The 20,293-nt window shown below is 44.7% G+C and overlaps 2 protein-coding genes across 1 annotated transcript in view; both read right to left on the bottom strand.

The window, feature by feature from the left end:
* Positions 1-20,293, bottom strand: part of Erich1 (glutamate-rich 1) — a gene marked incomplete at its 5' end in the record, with an annotated part of 52,793,804 nt that overhangs the window by 31,231,200 nt on the left and 21,542,311 nt on the right.
* The window catches only part of Wwc2 (WW and C2 domain containing 2), a 164,197-nt gene that overhangs the window by 90,500 nt on the left and 53,404 nt on the right, over positions 1-20,293 (bottom strand). The window contains 1 exon segment of the mRNA NM_001109111.1: positions 2,604-2,713. Within this exon segment, the coding sequence (NP_001102581.1) occupies positions 2,604-2,713 (110 nt within the window).

The raw sequence follows: 20,293 nt of genomic DNA, 5'->3' as shown, positions 1-20,293 counted from the left end.
AAGAAACACACAAGTCACGCACGCACACATGCCTCAGTGTCTAAGTAAGGAATGATTTGGCGCTGGGCCTCATTCACAGTTATCCTGGAGAGCATGTGAGCAGACAGATTGGACACACCTGGAAGGACAGTGTTTCGGGGCAGAAAGGAGTTTTCAGTGTCTATATATTAAGCCAGAAAAACATAAAACAAACACTAAAGTGCTGGTGTAGCAGCCAATGCTTTTAATCCCAGCAATCAGGATAAAGTATGGGCTTATGTCTGTGACTTTTGAGGCTAGCCTGGTCTAAATAACAAGTTCCGGGCTAGCCAGGGCTACGTACGACTGTCTCAAACCTGGACAACTATTTGGCTTTTAGTTTCCCAGATAATACTTTGATGGAAAGAAAGCTAATTTTATTCATCTAAAGTATTACGAAACAAAATAGCTACTTCAGATACTCTAGTGAACTGTGTATTTGCAATTATATAAGGACGAAATATACTGTTGAAAATGACCTTAATTTTACCAAAATTAGTTCTGCCACTTGTAAAGAGTACAGCTTTTGATGTTTCATCAGTGATAAACCATAACTGTATATTAAACAGACAGACAGGTGATATGTATTATTAGTAGTATACAATACTACTCTAACAAGAAACTCTTACATAAAAAATACATGGTTGGGCTAAAGAGCTAACTTGGTGATTTTGAGCACTGACTGCTGCTCCAAAGGACCCAGGTTTGAGTTCTAGCACCCACTGGGCAGCTCACAGCCATCTTTAACTCCAGGTCCAGGGGCTTCAGTACTTTTTTCTGGACTCTCTGGGCAGCAGGCACTCGAATGGAACACGTATATAAAAATTTACTTGAAAATAAATAAGTAAAACTTTAAAACTCCATAAAATTAAAGCTAACTTTAACAAGACACATGGTTTAGCCTGCACAAGGTGCTGGAATCTAAGTATCAAATGTGCACACACATGTGTGCACACACATGATCTGTGTGAGCCCACATTTTCTTACAACAGACTTGGTACCTTGGAGTATCTGTTCCTTCTGCTCCTGAATCTCACCTCCCTGTAAGAATCTCATCTCCCTGTTAACATAAGTTATTTGGGGCCTCTCAAAAGGTGTATTATGTAGGGCTGAAGCAATGGCTTAGCAGTTAAGAGCACTTGTACAAGACCCAGGTTGGGTGTCAGTAACCACCTGGTGCTTCCCAACCATCCAAAGCTTCAGTTCCAGAGAAGTGGATGCCTTCTTCTGACCACTGGGCCACCTATACACATATGATGCATACACACACACAGTAAGTAAAATCATATATTTTAAAGAATGCATCACATACCTACACAGGGCACTACAAACTATTGCTGGCGGGTATTGATATAATCCTAAAGATATCACACAGTACTGTCCGTATATCTTTTGATGGCTATTGACTAATTATGGGTTCCCTCAAATCTCTGAAACAATTTTAAGTGAAATAAAATGAATCATCCTGATTTCTGAGTACTACAATTTGAATAACCTTTTAAAGGGCTCAATAAAGCAACAAAATTCATACAAACATGCAGCCACATAGAACAATGGATGAAAATATACTACAGGCATGACTGTTGGAAAGTGCATCGCCAGGTAGTGGCGCACGCCTTTGCCCTTAGTCCCAGGGCTCGGGAAAGCAAAGGCAGACAGATCTCAGAGTCTGAGGGCAGCCTGGTCACAGAGCCAGTTCTCGGAAGCCAGGGAACGAAGAGAAACCCTCTCACAAAAACAAACAAAAAAGAAACAAAACAACAACCCAAGAAGTGTATGACTGGAGGTTAAAGAGGAGGTTCAGCGGCGGTGACAGCCTCACTGCACATGCACAGGACAGAGGTTTGGTTACTAGCATCTCAGAGGGCTCGTGACTGCCCATAACTCCAGATCCTGAGGATCTTGGGATCAGACGCCCTCTTCTGAACCCCACAGGTGACTGCACCCACACGCATATGTCCACACACAGGCACCTTTTTTTTTTTTTTTTTAAGTCTTTATATAAGAAGTTCACGGCCGTGGCAATTCTCTGCCTTAGCCATTCCCAGGCAGACCTAAAAGCTATGAAAGCAAGAGCCCCTCCCCAACAAGCCAGAAGCCACTGAGCACACAAAGGAAAGAAGGAATGGGGTTGGTGGCTTCCCAACAGCTATGCTGACTGCAGAACCACGGATGGGTGCACCTGCCCAGGCACCCAGGCTACACTAGGTCGGACTTTAGAACACACAGTGCTATGTCCTACTCTTTTCAGGACGAGCACAAGAGAACGGCAATCAGGAGGCTCGGGGTCACAGAGAGAAGAACTAATGGTAGAGATACAGCCCCGCTGAGCTACAGAGGGTTATAGTCTCATCGTGTGCCCAGCAGGCAGCCCAGACACACTCTTTCTTCTGACATCATGCCAAGTTCCTCATATACACCCCCAAGTACTTCAGTGGGCCCTGGAGCTGAGTGCTAGACATTAAGAAAACAGGAGTTTAAAATAAGGAGATTTACTTTGTAAAACATTCAGCCTTTTGTAGGACTGCCTACAGATTTTTAGATCTGTTTTCTAATATATTTATTTCACCAAAAGGACAACTTACTGTTGATGTGATCGATGTAGTAGGCACCAATCTGAGGGTCAAACCCTGCTTCCCATCCCCACGGCAGCTCATCCCCGACACAATCAGCGAAGGACAGCGGCTTCGTTAACCTACAGCAAACCAGAAGAGGCACACTGTGATTTATTTGTTCATCAAACCAGACATGTCAAAAGTCAGTTCCCTGAGGCTGGAGAGATGGCTCGGTGGTTAAGAGTATTATCTCTTCTTCCAGAGAACCTGAGTTCAATTCCCAAGAACCACAGTGGCTCACAAGCATCTGCATTGGGATCTGATGCCCTCTTCTGGCATGCAGGTGTACATGCAGATACACTCATACATTAAATATTTATACAAGTCAGCATCCTAACCAAGATTTAAACATCTAAGTTGCATTTTTTCTAGTTCTTGATTGTTCCTAGAATTTGCATTATTGCATCAGAAATTTATTTTAAATACTAATTGTGAGTGTGCATGTGTGTGCACATGTGTATTCAGGTTGGTGTGGGGGTCAGATGCCCTGGAACTAGACTTATATACGGACAGTTGTGAACCAAAGGACACTGGTGCTGGGATCCAAACTCTGGTTCTCTGCAAGGGCAGCAAGTGCTTTTAACCTCTGAGCTGTCTCATTTTGTCACAAAAAATTTTGACATTTTTGACAAAATAACAGAAGCGAATATCCAAAAAAATATACAATAAATCGTTCCTAACACTGAAAGACAAGCAGGCCACCTACAGTCACAGAAACCAAGCTGGGAGTGAGGAGAGCTGGGACCTAGCCGGAATCTGGGAGCGATTCAGAGGGCCTAAGGGAAACAAACTTCCCCCGGAGTCAAATGCTCACTCTAGAGATGATGATGACACCAGCACCTCTGGGACAGAAATGTGCACCGAGAGGCTGAGGAGACGGCTCCATGGATGGACAAAGCTGTGAGGTTCAGACCCTTGGCACCCACACAGAGACTGAGTGGGTGTGCACCTGCAATCCTCACACAGGAGAGAGGGATGCCCAGGAAAGTGGGCTAGTGCAGCGGGCGAGCTTCAGGTTCAATGAGACCCTGCTTCAGTAAATTAAATCAAAGACAACCGAAGACTTCCGGCCTTTCCATGAGTGCGTGTAAGTACACGCACACTCGTGTTGTGTGTGTGTGTGTGTGTGTGTGTGTGTGTGTGTGTGTGTGTGTGTGTGTGGTGTATGGGGGGTGAAGGAGACTGACCGACTACTTACTCTCTTTATACATATGTCTCAGGCTATCCTAGTTTCAAGTTTGGATGCTCTGGCTGATTTACACGTTTAAGTCTGACTTCTACTAAAAATTCTTCCTGGGAGGAAAGACACACATCTGATAGAACCATGTACGTCCAGATTTTTCTCTTAAGAGGACTTTCCCAAGACACACTCTCTTTAAGACTAACTGTCTCATTACCTCTGTCCTTACATGACGGGGATGACGGGGAAACGGCATGGCCTGTCAGCAGCACACAGGTTTAGACATCACTTCTGATTGACTTTTCCCATCACATCCCTCACTTTGCTTCAGGGATTTGCCTTGGCTGCTCATGCAGCCATGGTGGCTGCTATTGCAGGTTAGGGTTGTCCTGCTGCAGGGAAGCCACCGCCAGGCACCGTCCCTGCTGACCAAGTGTGGCTTCACGGCACTGGTGTGGCTCTCACCTGTGAAATCAGCCACGATCCCTTCTCCCTGTGCTGAGGAGAAGCAATTATCTCTACAGACCACTTCCCAGATCATGTCGTCCATTAGAAGAGCCAAGTTCTAGTCTACTCCTCAGGGAAGTGACCTGAGCATTCCCAACTATGACGACCTTGCAGGGACAGGAACCCTACCTGCCACCTCTTCACTTACCTTCCCCGTGGCTTCAACTCTGGACATGGCTCTGAGAGCTCTGGTCTTTGAGTCACACACTGTCCATTCTGAGGGCAACCAGCTCTAACAGACCCAAGCTGTGAACCTTCCTAGCTGGGCATCTCTCTCCCTCCTTGGTTTCTCTCTCTGAAGGTGGTAATCCCTCCTAATCCACATGCCCTTCCGGCAACTTCTACCTGCCCTAGGATTCATGTGAAGACAGAAAGGGACTGCACAGGAACACCCTTGAGGCCATTGTAAGTGGTTACTGATACAACCTGACATGAATCCTCCCATTTACTCCTAAGTGGCACTAAGGTGCATCCCGAAACCTCGTGCTATTGAACTGTGCTGCCAGGACCAGCTGTATCAACGGAAACACATGTCTCGCACTCTAGGGTAGCTCTACAAACTCTGGATCCTAGCAACGTATATGAGCTCCAGGTAGTTCTACTGCAGACTACAGTTCTGGAGCCTCTAACCTGAATTTCCCCAAAAGGGACAGGGGAGAGAGTAAATTTAACTGTACTAGTTAGCTTTATGCCAACTTGACACAAAGCTGGATTCATTTGGGAAGATAAAGCCTTGATTGGTTTGCTGGCACGCCTGTGGTGCATTTTCTTGACTGATGGTTGATGTGGAAGGGACCGGTCCACCCCTGGGCAGTTGGCCCAGGGCACTGCAAGAAAACACACTGAGCCAACCATGAGGAGCAAGCCGGTAGGCAGCATCCCTCCATGGCCTCTGCATCAGCTCCTGCCGCCAGGTTTCTTCCCTGCTTGAGTCCCTGTCCTGACTTCCTTCAGTGATGGACTGAGATCAGGAAATGGAAGCTGAAATCAACCCTTTCTCCTCAACTGTCTTGCTCCTGGTATTTTAATTCCCGAAACAGAACTCTAACTAAAACTGCTGGACAGTGCATGGCCTGGTGAGCAGTAAACCTCTAAATCTGTTCACCGAGTTAAATGAATCTCAGAGAGGTTAAAAGAGTGTGTTCAAATGCAACCATTTGCCAAGTTTACTGTGAATTCGTCAAGAAAGCCTCAACACCATTTGAGTTATAGAAAAAAAATCCTAGTTTTACAATTGTACTCAAAATCTACCTCATGCCAATGAGCTGCCCAGAAAAATATTTTTCTTTTGATAAAGGAATTACAAACAATATCAAAAATTCTAGTGCCAAAGAAAGTGACCTTGTGTACACCCACCAGCCTAAGAATGCCTGTCTGACCTGTGCACGGCTGTCTGCCCAGGAGCGACTGAACTGTTGTTGGCCGACTGACTTCGGATGCAGGCTGTCACATGGCGTATGGCAGCGTGAAGAAGGGAGGGTTGAGGAGATGAACAGAAAGGCAAGTCTAAGTGACGAGAGACAGATCGTTTACCCGGTTCCAAATCGACACGTGCAAGCCTGAATAGGTCACACATGTGCACACCTGTTCATTACCAGAAAAGTCTGAACGCTTCAGGCAGTGCACTATTATTGCAAGCTGTGCTGACGTCATTAGTGTGCAAATAACTCTGGTTTTTCCCTCTGAACTGGTCAGTGAGAACATATTTATATAAATATATTTTATATTTTATAATATAATTTTAATAATTTATAATAATATTTTTATTTATATAAATATAAGTATAAATTTGACTATAAATTCAGAGAACCAGTCCTTCAGAAGTTCTCATCCATGAGAAAGTTAATGCAAACTCTTCTTCACAATGTTACTTCAAAAGGAGATTTTAAGCTTTACTTTCTCCATCTGTGTAGCATGATGCTTGCCATGCTCTCTCCATACATAAACCTACTGGGCATATATTCATGGATGTCAAAGTTTAAAGACTGAACCATCAGATTAGACTACTATATCCAGGTACAAATAATCAAAATCAAGTAGACAGCTATGGTGCTACTCTGATCCTGGGAAGTTACTGTGACAGGTTAGTTAACCTTTGCCCTTTGGCCTAGAAGCACACTGGATCCCCACCATAGCAGGGTCTCTCCCTGCCTCACACTCTTATTTCAGTCGCTTCTTCCTAAGCACTGCCCGTTCTAGCCGGTCTCCCCTCTGCACTAACACCTAGCTATGTGGTCACCACACCAGTACCCTCTGCAAAAGCAAAGCTTGCAGGTGGCAGACCTTTGAGGCGCAGCTTCTGTGCTGCTGTTGGGGGACCAGATATACTGACCACGCTTCAGTGCTTACACAGTACACGGTCAAAAGGGGTAAGTCTTTGCACACAGTAATTAAACTAATAATAATGATTTAAACCGCACTAAGTGACAGGAAAGCCCAGAAAGCAACACTGCATGATTACCTCACATAAAATCCCACCCAACCCAAGTCCATAAGACCAGAGCACAGGTAAATGGTTCCCCGAAGACAGACAGACTCCTTATGGGCCATGGAGAAATGGGAATCTTTGAAAGTGAATACAGCCTAGGGCTGCACAGCCATGTGGCTATACTAAATGCCATTGTGTTGCTCACAGAATCACTGTGAATCCACAGTACGTAAATGTTACCTCAATAGATGGTAGGAACAAGCATGCAAGAAAGCCAAGACTCCAAGTGAATAAAATCCTTTTACAAGAGACAATAAATAATTAAAGATGAGGAAACGTTCCACATCCCTAATAATAAAGAGAAATGCCAAGTTCAACAACTCGGAGGCTGCGTTTCAAGCCTATTAAGCTACGGAGCTCGTTTGGGTTTGCTCCGCCCCAGTGAAGAAGCAGTTCCGGTCATAATAGTGGAAATCGGCTACTTTCACTCATATGCAATGCTTTTATAAAACAACTTGGCAGTACTAAAAATAAATAATAAATAAAAGATTTGGGCCAGAGGGGTGGTTTATCAGGTCCACAGCTGCTGACTTACTTCAGTTCCTGAAGGCCATGTTGGCAGGAGACAATCGACCCCGAAGGCTGTGCTGGTCTCCATCTCTCTGTGCGAGCTCCTCGGTGTGTGTGTGTGTGTGTGTGTGTGTGTGTGTGTGTGTGTGTGTGTGTGTGTGTGTGTGTGTGTGTGTGCGCGCGCGCGCGCGCGCACGCGTGTTTTCTTTCTTCCAATCTTATGTCCCTCCCTCCTTCCCCCAAACATATAATAGTAGTAGTAAATAATAATAATAATAAAGTATTTTCTCCAAGTGTTGATTTAGTTTCACCCAGCCATGCTATTCCAGTGTTCAGAAACCCTCTGCTACCTGCCATCACCCCAGCATGTTCTGTGCTGCAAGCCTCCCTCAGCCCTGCTTTTGCCATTGTGTTGCTCACAGAATAGTTGTGAATCCACGTAACGTAGCATAGAGCCTGCCTCACAGCATGGTCAGGACATGAGAAATGTTGACTAAATAAATGACAGAGGGCTGAAGGAAGATACATTATTCTTTTCAAAAAAGTTCCATTTACAGCTGGGTATGGTGGCACATGCCTTTAATCCCGGCACTGAGAAGGAAGCAGGCGGAGGCAGGCAAGTCTCTATGAGTCTGAGACCAGCCTGATCTGCAAAGCAAGTTTCAGGCCAGCTAGGGCTACATACTGAGACCCTTTTTGTTCTGTTATTTTTAAAAGGGTCCATCTATATACATTAATAGTAAGTGCATTTGGGCAACTAACAATATAAAGGCTGATGTTAGGTGACACTTGATATATTGCCTGACAACTGGGACAGAAGAGAGGGAATCTTTCAGACTGCATTAAATCTGTGATTTATTTTTATTTATTATAGTTGCGTTATGAATCCAACTGTATCCTGGAGCTTCCAGCACCTTAGTAAGTGTTTTTCTTCTCTCTCTGAGGAAAGCGAAGCAGTCACACAAACACTTTTACCTGAGCTCTTCTCCCTGCTAAGAGCCAGGAAATATTTGCTTGTCAGATTACTTGGTTTTGAAAAATGGCCTGAGATTGTAAGTGGGCATGTCAACCAAGAAGGTAGGAATGTCTGCAAGAGGAAGAGGGGTTCTTAAAGGATTGCTATCCAAACAGTAGTCTGCCAAGAGCTGCGTCCCCCAGAGTACAGCTCACTAGCAGTATAGATCCCATCGATGCAACAACGGACCACACAAACCTCCTGTCTCTCTGGGGACAGTCCTGCGACTTTTGTCAAAACTGCAGAGCTAGGAGAATGTTTAAAAATCCCTTTAGCACTACTACAGTTAAGTAATCTCCACTAACAACAGGATGTTTCTCAGGAGGCTGTGCTTATTAAATAATCAAATACATATGTACAATAATAAAAACACATACATTTTACCAAGTTGAGCTCCTACTAAGTAAGCTATATATACATTGAAGTTTCAAACATTTTTTAAAGATTTATTATGTATTTAAGTAGCTGTCTTCAGACACAAAGAAGAGGCATCAGATTCATTTACAGATGTTGTGAGCCACCACATGGTTGCTGGGAATTGAACTCAGGACCTTTAGAAGAGCAGCCAATGCTCTTTAACCACTGAGCCAGCTCTCCAGCACTGAAGTTTTGAATCTTGATTTTTAAAAATGCATCCTTTAAGGCTGGAGAGATGGCTCAGTGGTTAACTCAGGTGAACTTTCCAAAGGACCCAGGTTCGATTCCCCATACCTACACAGTGATTCACAACTCAACTGTCTATAATTCCTGTTCCAGGGGTCTAGACAATGTCTTCTAGCCTCTGATGGCACAAGGCACACATAAGTCGCATAGACACACAGGCAAAGCACCCATATGCTTAAAAAATGAATGCCTTCTTGACACTCTTTCTTAGTTAAGGTCTCTATTGCTGTGATGAGACCTCGGCAACTCTTAGAAAGGAAAATGCTTAACTGGGGCTGGCTTAGTTCAGAGGTTTAGTCCATTAACATCACATTTCTCAGCCTCTTTAAAAGAGGCATAACAGGACTGTCCACAGAGACCAGAGGTTTGTGCAGTCCTGTTGTTGCCCCAATGGGATCTACAGTGCTGGTGAGCTGCAGTTTGGGGGAGGCAGCCTCTGGTGCTGTCACACTGCACCTGGCTTGAGTATCTGAGACCTTAAAGTGCACACCCACAGTGGCACACCTCCTCTAACAAGACCTCCTCCAACAAGACCACCCCACCTAACAGTGTCACTCCTTGTGAATCTATTGGGGCCATTTTTATTCAAATCACCACATGCCCTCACTATAAACAATACATAAACCAACAGTGTGCACTATTATTAAAGCCCCTCCATTTCCATAGTGATAGCTACTGCAATAGCGTGGTACTTTCCCAGGTCATAGATGTCCTAGTGAACTCCTATTAGCTGAACGAAGAATACGCACACTTTTACAGTTAAAAGCGTCAATTTTTTTTTTTTAGTTGCAAAACCTCAGTGTGTGTCACATGCTTTTAGACATATATTGGTGCTAAAACACTGTAACCCTTGAACTGAAGGGATAGCTTAGAGGGCAAAATACTTGTCTTGTAAGCCTGAGGCTCTGGGTTCAATTCCCAGAACCTCCCTTAAGGGGAAAAAAAAGCAGCTGGGAACGGCCAGTGGCTTGCACTTAGAATCTCAGTGTTGTACGGTTGGAGAAAGGAGGCTCTGAGGCTTACTCAGCTGGTCTAGCCAATTTGGTAGGCTCCTGGCCAACAAAGGACTCACCTTAAAGGAACAGGATGGAATTCTTGAGGATGACACCTGAGATTATACCCTGACTACCCATGCATGCACACACAAGTACACATGCACCTACACATGTACACTGTGAGTGTGAGAATGAACACAGACACACACTAAAGAACAAACTAAAAATGCAGTTCCCACAGATGTTCTCCTGCACGTAGGCTTTCCTCTTCAATAGTTTCCCACATGACAGAAAAGAGACCATCTAGGCTTGGAGTGATCTCATTACTACTCATAGAGGATGCCAGTGAAGCCAGATCTGCTTCCGTTTTATTTGTTTGTTTGTTTGCTTGTTTTGTTGTTGTTGTTGTTGTTGTTGTTTTAATATTGCAAGTTCATGAGCTGGAAATGGGACCTGAAACATGAAATTCATTTATGCTTCATATATGACTTACGCACATAGGCTGAAGGTAATTTTATGCAATAAATTTTAATCCTTTTGTGCATGAAATGACATTTCACAGTGTGGAAGTTTTCACTTGTGGTGCTGTCCGAGGCTCACAAGGGTTTGGATTTTTGGGGTTCAGATTTGAGCTTTGGGTGTGGCCTTAGTGAGGGGACAGCTCCTTCACTGCTCGACTGGCCTCATCTGCCCATTGTATCATTTGGCCTCACTGATGACCCACAGCAGACTCTTACACATTCTGAACATCACTCTCTTGACATTGTAAGTATTTCATGAGATCCACTTCTCTCCTATGGGTGAAGACATGGTTATTTTGAAAGGCTGGCAAGGCTAATGGGCCAGTTAGCAAGGACGAAAGCTGAATCCTAGCTCTTTACACCAGAATTCATTCCAGAGAAGTCCTGTTAGGAATGCAACTGACCAGAGGGCAGGTATGCGGAGCCTGCCAGGAGGGGGGTTGTGGCTCTATTTCTTAACCAGGTCTCCACTGGCATTCTTATCCAGCACAGTCACCGAGAGTACATACCAGGAAAAGGAACTCTATCTACAGAACCATCAGGGCCCTGAGCTCACGGCACTGCTCTGTTTGCTCCTGCCAATGGGGTTATTGATAGGTATTAGAAAGGCATTAAAGATTTGTGAGGTAAACATATTTTCTCCTTGGCTTATCAAAAAAGATATAAGAAATATGGAGAAAATGTATGATCACGAGTTACTTTCTATTGCAACCTTGGTTCTCTGTACCCACATGGGAAGACGGACTTAAATCAGCAGAAGACAGGGGAGGTGGCCCAGGTGATTAAAAGCTCAACATAACCAATGACCTGAGAACTACACCCAGGACCCACACAGTAGAAGGACAGAACTGACTCCTTCAAGTTGTCCTCTGACCTCCATACACTGTGCACAAGCATACACACACACACATACACACACACACTACAAATACACACCACACACAGTCAACAAATACATATAATTTTAAGGTATTTCCCCCCAAAAAACCAAAACTTAAAGAAGGTTGTGAAGGTAAAATAAAACTTACAACTTACTTTGCTTGCTAACAAACATTTAATTTTCTTCTTTTGTTCTTTTTTTGTAGTTTGTTTGGTTTTGGTTTTTAAGGAGTGTAGCAGAAAATAGCAGAAGTCAGCAGTCATTAACTGAGGAAGCCGAGTCTAACTGCTCTGGCCAGAAGCTGATCCTACTGAAAAATTTTGGCAATGCAAAAAATATCCAGTTCCTCTCTTAGAAACCCAGTGTGCCAGCTCTCCCCTTAACACGCTCTCCACACAACTCTGAGGTCCTTCTGGGGTGATGCTTGCTGCAGGGAGACAGCTACTCCAGTAAAGAAGAAAGCTCCCTCTGCCATGACACCAAAATGTAAGACATCTGTCCTCTGACGGTTTGTCCTGTACACGCGGCGGCCTCTGGTGGTCACTTACCATCTACAGTGAACGGTGCTCTCACTGCAGCACCACATGCGTAGTTTGGAAACAAATTATGTTTTGTTGTATCTTCTTATCACACTTTCAGAATATTATGAAGGTGATGAGGTAGTTATGAGGAAAGGAAGTAGGTGGGCAATTCAGTTAACACAAAGCTGAAACCCTCAGAACAATGGCACGTGTTAGAACTGTAAACAAACCAACACTTGTACCTTCTTTGCATTTTCTGACTGTCATAAAGGGAGCCCCCCCAACCCCACCCCCGCAGCCATCCGAAACCCGAGACCCGGCTAGCCATGTGCCAAAACTCTCCAGGACAGTGCGCTACAAATCTGTCCGCCTTTGAAAACAGAACACTGTTTTCAAAATAAATCACTGATTTTTTTTCTTTTCCTTATCCAGACTCCCTGTTTGGAGTTGGATAAAAGGGGAGTTGTCTTCAGAGGTAAGGAAATCTACTTGCCTGAGTCCACACTCAAAGTCTACCTAGCAACCCTCATAGGCAGCTCCACACACAATGTCCACCCAGCGACCCTAATAGGCAGCTCCATACACAATGTCCACCCAGAGACCCTCATAGGCAGCTCCACACACAAAGTACACCCAAGCCACCCTCATAGGCACCTCCACACACAAAGTACACCCAGCCTACAAGAAAAGTTTCTTGGCCTGGGCCATTATGCTACATCATGCTACAATTTAACAATTCTAAGATTGCTTTTAATATGGTTGGTAAAAATTAATGACATAGTGTTCTACAAAAATCCAACATCGGGAAGAAAGTAAAATCGGCTAGTTCCAACAAGGTACTTTCATTAACAGCAGAAAAACAAGAGAAAAGGTGGCAAAGAGCAGGAATGTTTCACAGCTCAGGAGCAGGCTGCCCACAGTGTGGAGCCCTGACACCAACTACTGAACAGCCAGAGAACCCAGGAAAGCCCAGCAAACCTAAGCCACAGCAGCCAAGCCGGCTTTCCTGACAGAGGCCTTGGTGCCAGCATCCTCTCTCCTTCCCTTCCCTATCTCCTTTTCAGTCTTTAAAGTTAACCTAAGTGCCTTGCTAAGGAGGCCTTCCTGTCTCTGGGATGGCACTAATTAGGGACATTTATAAGCTTGGAAGATATTTTTCCCATTCTCGTGTTTTCACAGTGTTTGCATTTCTCAGTTTGTTCAGTCCACAGAAGTCCTACTGGTTTTTCGTCTTTGTATGCCAAGCACCTTGCAAGGTATGAGGTGCTTGACAGGCATACCTGAAGGAAAAACAGCAAGAGTGATTCCCAGCCAGCTGCTTCTTCCTGGCAGGGCCACAGGACAGCCTGCTACCACAGCAAATGTAACTCATGTCAACCACAATACTTGATTTCCCCTCCAAAATCCCATTCCTCACTTCTATCTGTCCCCTCCCTGCAAACAATTTGATCTTAGACAATGGCAGCAGGAGGAACTCAGAGACTCAAGTCACACTCAGGAGGCACTCCGGCTGCCGCCTCCTCCAACAGCCCTTTACTGAATCCATCTCGGTCCTACAGGCTGACCCTCCCCAGCAGGGCCTCAGTTCATACAACTGTCTCTCTCCACTACCACGTCTCTAATCAAAGCCACTAGTGTGTCTGCTCCTGAACTGCCTTGGGCTTGTCAAGTTGCTAACTTACTTCCTTTACCATGACACCACAGGCTGTTTGGTCCTTGCAGTGCCACCTGGTGCTGATGGGGATTTTAATCGTCCTCAAACAATGCCGTATCAAGTAGCCTTGGATAAGCTCTAGGTTAGATACGGACTGGTATGTTGTCCGATGTAGGTTTATAAAGGTGACCTCAGAAGGGTGACACCTGTCACACAGCTCTACACACACACACACACACACTCTCACACGCACAAAGTATGTGGGCTAGTGATGGGAACAAGGTGCTGGACTGGGAAAGTTTCGGCTTGTCACTGGTCTAGAACCGTGATCTTTCACTGACTGGACTTTACCTAATGATCCCTATGGAACTGCATACAGTGCTCTTCCTGTGTTCCACAGCAGAGACCTCTCGTTCCATATAGGAATGCCAGCACTGAGGGCCACAAAGGCATCAGACCAGATTCCTAGACAATTAAGTCTAGTCTGACTCTTCGGAAGAAAGCTTGGAGAAGGTAAACAAGTCAGACAGCTTCTGTACGCCTGCATCTGCTCATGTCGGATGAAAAGCACATCCAGAAAGCATGCTTACTGTAAGGAAGATTGTGGATATGTAGAAAATGGATACTACATCCATAAGTGTTACTGGTTTTCTTAGGAATACTGGAAAAGGTTTTTTTTTTTAATTTAGATATAATTCAATTACAGTCAGATTCTACTGAATGTCTTTACACATATTTTATATACGACCCTTACTTAAGATGAGGGGACATTCTTCTTTACATTCCCTAATCCTGATGAGCACTCCCCCTCCTCCCCAGCTTCTGATTGGGACACTTACAAAATCTGCATTTAAGCTACTGAGATCTTTATAGTATGTGTAATATTTGGTCAACACAGACTTTCATTTTACCACACACTTCCGTGACTGATGGGCCATGGGATGGTTCACATGTGTGCTTCCTGATTTGATCCTCTCTTTATATATACTTGCTATATAAGCAAGGGGTCACTCGCGTTTACAAGTTGTTCATTTCCTTAGCAGCGCTGACCACGTGGGCTGTCTATCTCGGAGCCCTCCCTGCCTTACTCTCCACTCTGCATGACCCATTCTCCCGCTGTGCTGGGAAGAAGACGAAGCAGTTGGCGCTCCTCCAGCACCTTCTGTGTCTGGCTCTGTGGGCCACATCTGGACTGATGGCTGCCATCAGTCACACAGAGTCACTCCCACAACACTTACTAGCCTTTGCAAGGAATTATTTTACTAAAACGCCATGCACTGGCCCCAAGTGCACCATGCATACAGATGGAAAGAATCACAGGTTTTCTAAAGCTCCTAGACTGGAATTTCAAGACTCGACTATCAGAAAGCTGAGCACTGCTCCTAAGCAGCGAGGGCACGGCATTAACATGCAGCAAATCAACTCCACAGCACGCCTTTGCTCTGCTGGTTAAACATGGTTGCGTCTCTCTACTTCTGAGGAGACTTCCTCTGGTGGTGTTTCCTCCGCCTTGCTAGCCTGTGTTTTCTTCTGGATAGCACCAGATCTGCCAAGCACTAAAAATTAGACATATGGAATGTGAGGAATGTCTGATAACTCAGAGACCAGCCCTGAGTCATAAACAAAAATGCATGCCCTCTGAGCCTAGCCTCAGACTCGATTCGAGGCAAACCAAAGTCATGAGGCTGAATGCTGGCAAAGGGGACAAGGTGACACAGGCTGGGCTGGGAGAGCTCTAACTATAACCCTCCATCACCGCTCACATAAATACTGCTCCTTTATTCTAAAAGCCAATGAACCATGCAGACCAGGGCGGCGCTGAGTCTTAGACTAGTAGTACAGGAGTTAGAAAAGAAACCACTATAATCAATGCACAAGAAAATGTGTCCCGTCCCCATGTGCTTCCACCAATCCTCCTAATCAGGGACGTTTCTTTAGTAATTTAGCAGATTCTATAGGTAGAAGTATGTTCAAAATTAAATAGAACCAAAAATCAAAACAACATAAAATAAATGGCTTAAGGATTTGCTCTATTTAGATAAAATAGTTCAAGGCTCCTTGAGAACTCACAGAGGTCTGCCTGGCTCTGCCTCCCAAGTGCCAGAATTAAAGGCGTTCTCCACCACACCTGGCTTAATTGAACTAAGAAGGGAAATAAACTTCTGAAAGGAAACAAAAACCACAGCAGCTCACAACTGTCACTAACTCTAGTCCCAGGTGACTAGGTGGCCTCTTCTAGCCTGAGGACACTGCATACAATGGTACACTGATGTAAAGTTAGGCAAACACTCACACACATAAAATAAAAATAAATAAAACTTCAATAGAAAAACATAAATACAAAAGGATAAAAATGGTCAGCAGACAAGAGCATCTTAATTAGAGGTGACAGAAAGGGCACAGAGATGACTTAGCAGACCAGAAAAATGGAGAAACCAAGTCACCAAAGAAAAAGCCCAGACTGCAACAGCCTGAAATGGGATCCAGCCTCAAAGACTTCACTGTAGGCTGAGCCTGGGAAGCCCTCTCTCAAAGCCAGTTAGGAAACAGCCTAACAGAGCTGGCAGGAAAAGAAGAAAGAATCCATTCTCCGCAGAGGCTTACCCAGAGGCACTGCAGACTTGTGGGCAAGCATCTGGTGCAGCTTATGGAAAAGCTACCTTGTTAAAAACAAAAAAATGGAGGCAACATGCACTCACTGAGAACAAGCTGCCCCAGCTGTCCCAGTTCCCTTTCGGTCAGTTTCAGAGAACCCCAGGAACTGGGCTGACATTTGTCAGTCCTGGGACTGGTTGAGTTGTACCATGGAATGCTAACTAGGCCCAGAGGAAAGGTGAACTGCTGGGAGAGCCCTAGTAATACAGAGGTGTGCCTGACCATTGCCACGTACTCCCTAGTGCACGGCTTGCACACAGTTCCTTGTGTCTCCTTCTTCAACATGACTTAACAGCTCATGTCTCATGAATGGTCAGGCCATGCTGCAAACAAACTCCTCCAAATCTCGGATCCTTCTCCCCCAAACCAAGCCCAACATTGTCGCAGATGCCTCCCCAGGCAGAGCCTCCACAGCCTGGCTCAGCCTCCCTGACGGCATCCTAGATGTGCAACACCTCCAACCAGAAGGAGCATCAGTAGCGGGTGGGAAGGGCACACACCGCTTCTACTCTCCACTAGAAGAATGGTGGTTAATCTCTGGATCTGACCAGAAAAAAAGGGCCAGAACAGCTGAGATTGGTTACCACGTTTTCAGACTGTACAATTATCTACGAAGACCCCGAAGCCTCCACCAACAGGCGCACGGAACCAATAAACAAATTTAGCTAAGCAGCAATATTCAAAATAGATAGCTTTTATACAGGCCATAACGAACTCCTTGAGAATGAAATTAAGAAGAACATTCCATTCACAGCCTCAACAACCACCACCATCTAGAGATAAGTCTAACCAACAAACTGAAAGACACCACCAACGACAAATTACAAATTACAAAGCACTGAAGAAAGGAAATGAGGGAACTAGAAAATGGAGAGGCATGGCACGCTCATGAATTGGCGGAATTAATACTGTGACATAGAAATATTACTCAAGTAATCTACAGATTCAGTGCAACCTCCATCAAAACACAAGTGACATTCTTCACAGAAGTAGAGAAAAAAATCACCCTGAGATTCATATAAAAGCACAAAAGGCTCAAGTCAAAGCAATCCTGTTGAAAAAAATAATACAAACAGCAAAAAAGGGGAAACTCCAGCTATCAACCTCTGACCTCCACACAGCCATGCATTACACACACACACACACACACACACACACACACACACACACACACACACACACACACACACACACACACGTACGTAGGGGGAAATGTTTTTTTTTAAACCCTAACACTGAGAAATCAACCCTGGAATGTAATTTTAATAAACACTAAGAAGTCGTCCTGTATGTTGCATGGTTCACCTGTGGAGACAGAATCTAAGGAGGAATAGTAGGGGAACCCTGGGTGGAAACCCACTATGTGCTCTCTCATTGACCATGTACAGATACAACTGACTACAGGAAGTTATCAGATCTTTCTTTAAAAATAATTCCAACTTTAATTTTGAAAATAAAACTTCCTGTTGTCTCCATTTGGTTATAAACTCATCCCTAGAGCAAGCGCATATGAATTTTAAAGTTAAAATTTCCCTAGATGTTAATATAGTTTTCTGTACTCTAAAGTAATGTATGAAAACTTAGGAAGGATACTAGCAGCAGAGCAGATCTGAGTATAAAGTTAACAGTGACATAAATGGCAGACCTGCTCTCTCTCCTGCACTTGTCTGTGCTTTCATCTCTCTGTGTGTGGTGTGCACATGTGTGTGGTGTGCACACGTGTGTGGGCATGAGAGGAGACACAGGTCTCAATCACCCAGTTAGTTACGAGCTCGATTCTACCCAGTCTCTCTATGCCCCATTCCCTTGAGACAGGGTCTCTCACTGAGCCTGGAGTTGGTTTTCTCCCCGTGTATGAGGCCAGCAAGCGTCAGTCAACCTGTCTGTCTCTCTGGGAGGACAGACAGGTGTGTGAGACCACACCCAGCTTTACGTGAGTCCTGGAGGCAGAGACAAAGGTCCTAAGGCACTCATACCACATGCCATCTCCCGAGACCTGGTTTGGTTTGGTTTGGTTTTGCAACATGGTCTCACTATGTGCCACAGCGTGGCCTCGGACTCCTCAGCACCACCGCCCCTGCTCAGCCTTTTACTTGGATGCCTTTCTACATTCAGCATCCATCCTATTAAGAGAGCCATGGCCTCCACCGTCAAGCAGGTTCTGGCCCACTGAGAAGATGAACCATGTCCAACTGTTTCTAACACAGGCAGTTGGTGCTAAGAACCTCGAAGAGAAGAAACAGGTAGTGGCTGGTGGGAAAAAATGTCGCTGTGGCTGCATTCAAAATGGCTGACCCGGTAAACTATCAGCAGGCACTTTTCCTTATTTTAGCAAATGACTCCTTCAGAATGTCATTTTACAGTAGTCTGAGATGAGCAGGGCTCTGACTAGTTACCCACAGTGCTGTCAGTATACAGCAGAAGCAGAAACAGAATAGCAAGAATGCGCCCCCTCTAGAGCCCCCTCTAGATCTCACCCCTGCACCCTCCCTCTGTCAGACCTGACAACTGACCACAAATCCCCAGCGCGGGTCTCCTTTCCAGCCCTGCCTGTCACAGGCTGTGTGGTGCGCTTTCCACTCTGAGCCCCTAAGGCTGGGCTGGCCTGGGAGCTGGTCCCCAGTGTATATGGTATAGATCTTCATCCCACAGCTGCTTCACAGCCAGATGACAGATCGCCACTCTTTTCTAGAAGGAACCTGACCAAGGGCACAGCAACCACTGTCGTTTTGGTTAATGAGCATTTGGAACCTTGATCCGCTTGGCATTATGTCTGCTGAAGCTTTATGTTCAACTGGCCCAGCAACAAACCTACTGTTCTCTAAATAATTGAGACTGTTTTCCAAAGAAAACAATCATCCTTTAATTACCCTGTTTTCAAGTGCAAATTAGTGTTCTTGAGATCGGTTGGTTTCATAGGAACTTGTCAGGTTAGGCAAATGTCTCCAGTCTCTGTCACATTGAGAACATGGATTGGGCTTTAAAAACTGCTGCTGAGACAGAACAAAATTTCTTAACATTTTTTTTCATAATACAATTGTTAAAGACAATGATTGGCTGGTTTAGGAGGGGAAGGTTTGACACTTTGTATGGTACTTCTTCATGTGAACTTGAATCCCTAAAATTTCCTGCTCCTTTAGCAGAAACACCGTGTCATGTGAACAAATGAAGGATGTAAATAAAAGTACTGATCCCATCAATTGGAGCCTCGGTCGGTCTAAGCTGTGTCTCTCCAATGCCCACCTAAGAAATAGTGGTAAAGCCCAGTTTATAAAAGCAAAAAACACATAAGCTATACTTGTGTCTTTCTCAGACATTAAAACTTCCATAGACACATATATAAACAAATGCAGCCACGGTAAACAAATCCCTCACATGCTAACTTATAAGCCTTACACACTTAGACATTGCTATATTCATTCCTTCCATTTGTAAGATAAACACTTTCTCTTTCACACCACAAAATATGACCTCACAGCTAAAGGTAGTTTCTTATCTTGAAAACGTTTAACACATGCCAAAATGTCAAAGCTTCTCCATGTGTAGGAGCAACATCTTCCGCCTTTGTTTTCCAGTTCTCTACTTAATGACTTCTACCTCCCAGCATGCACTGGGGCATCAAGGGCACACAGGGGGTTATCTTGCACAACAGGCTCCCTTCATGCCTGCTGTCCTCAGAACCTAGCTTTATAATCATTTCAGTAGAACAGATAGCTTCATTGCAGCAAAGCCAAGACACTGAGACACTGACTGGACCAGGTACAAAGTGAACACCAGAGTTCCCGTGATACAGCACTGCAGAAGTCAAAGGAGGGTCCGGCCCGCTCCCTCTGCAGCTCCCTGAATACTGCACTGAACAGTGTTGACTTTCATCGGGGAAACAACAGAATTAGATTTCATTAGCCCAAGGCTAATTCATGCTCGAAACGTAATGATTTCTTAGGTTCACTCAGGTTGTAGTAATTTATGTTGTATTTCTTCACTGACTTAAATGGAAATCTAAATGACTCTTAATTAGCAGTAGGCTCTAACAATTTTGTTTTAAACCTCTGTGCCCCAAAAGAGCCCTTT

Source organism: Rattus norvegicus, chromosome 16 (assembly GCF_021556685.1).
Source record: "Rattus norvegicus strain SHRSP/BbbUtx chromosome 16, alternate assembly SHRSP_T2T, whole genome shotgun sequence".
In the NCBI taxonomy this organism is placed as follows: Eukaryota; Metazoa; Chordata; class Mammalia; order Rodentia; family Muridae; genus Rattus; species Rattus norvegicus.
The sequence above is the reverse complement of the archived record's forward strand: the minus strand, read 5'-3'. Positions and strand labels throughout refer to the sequence as shown.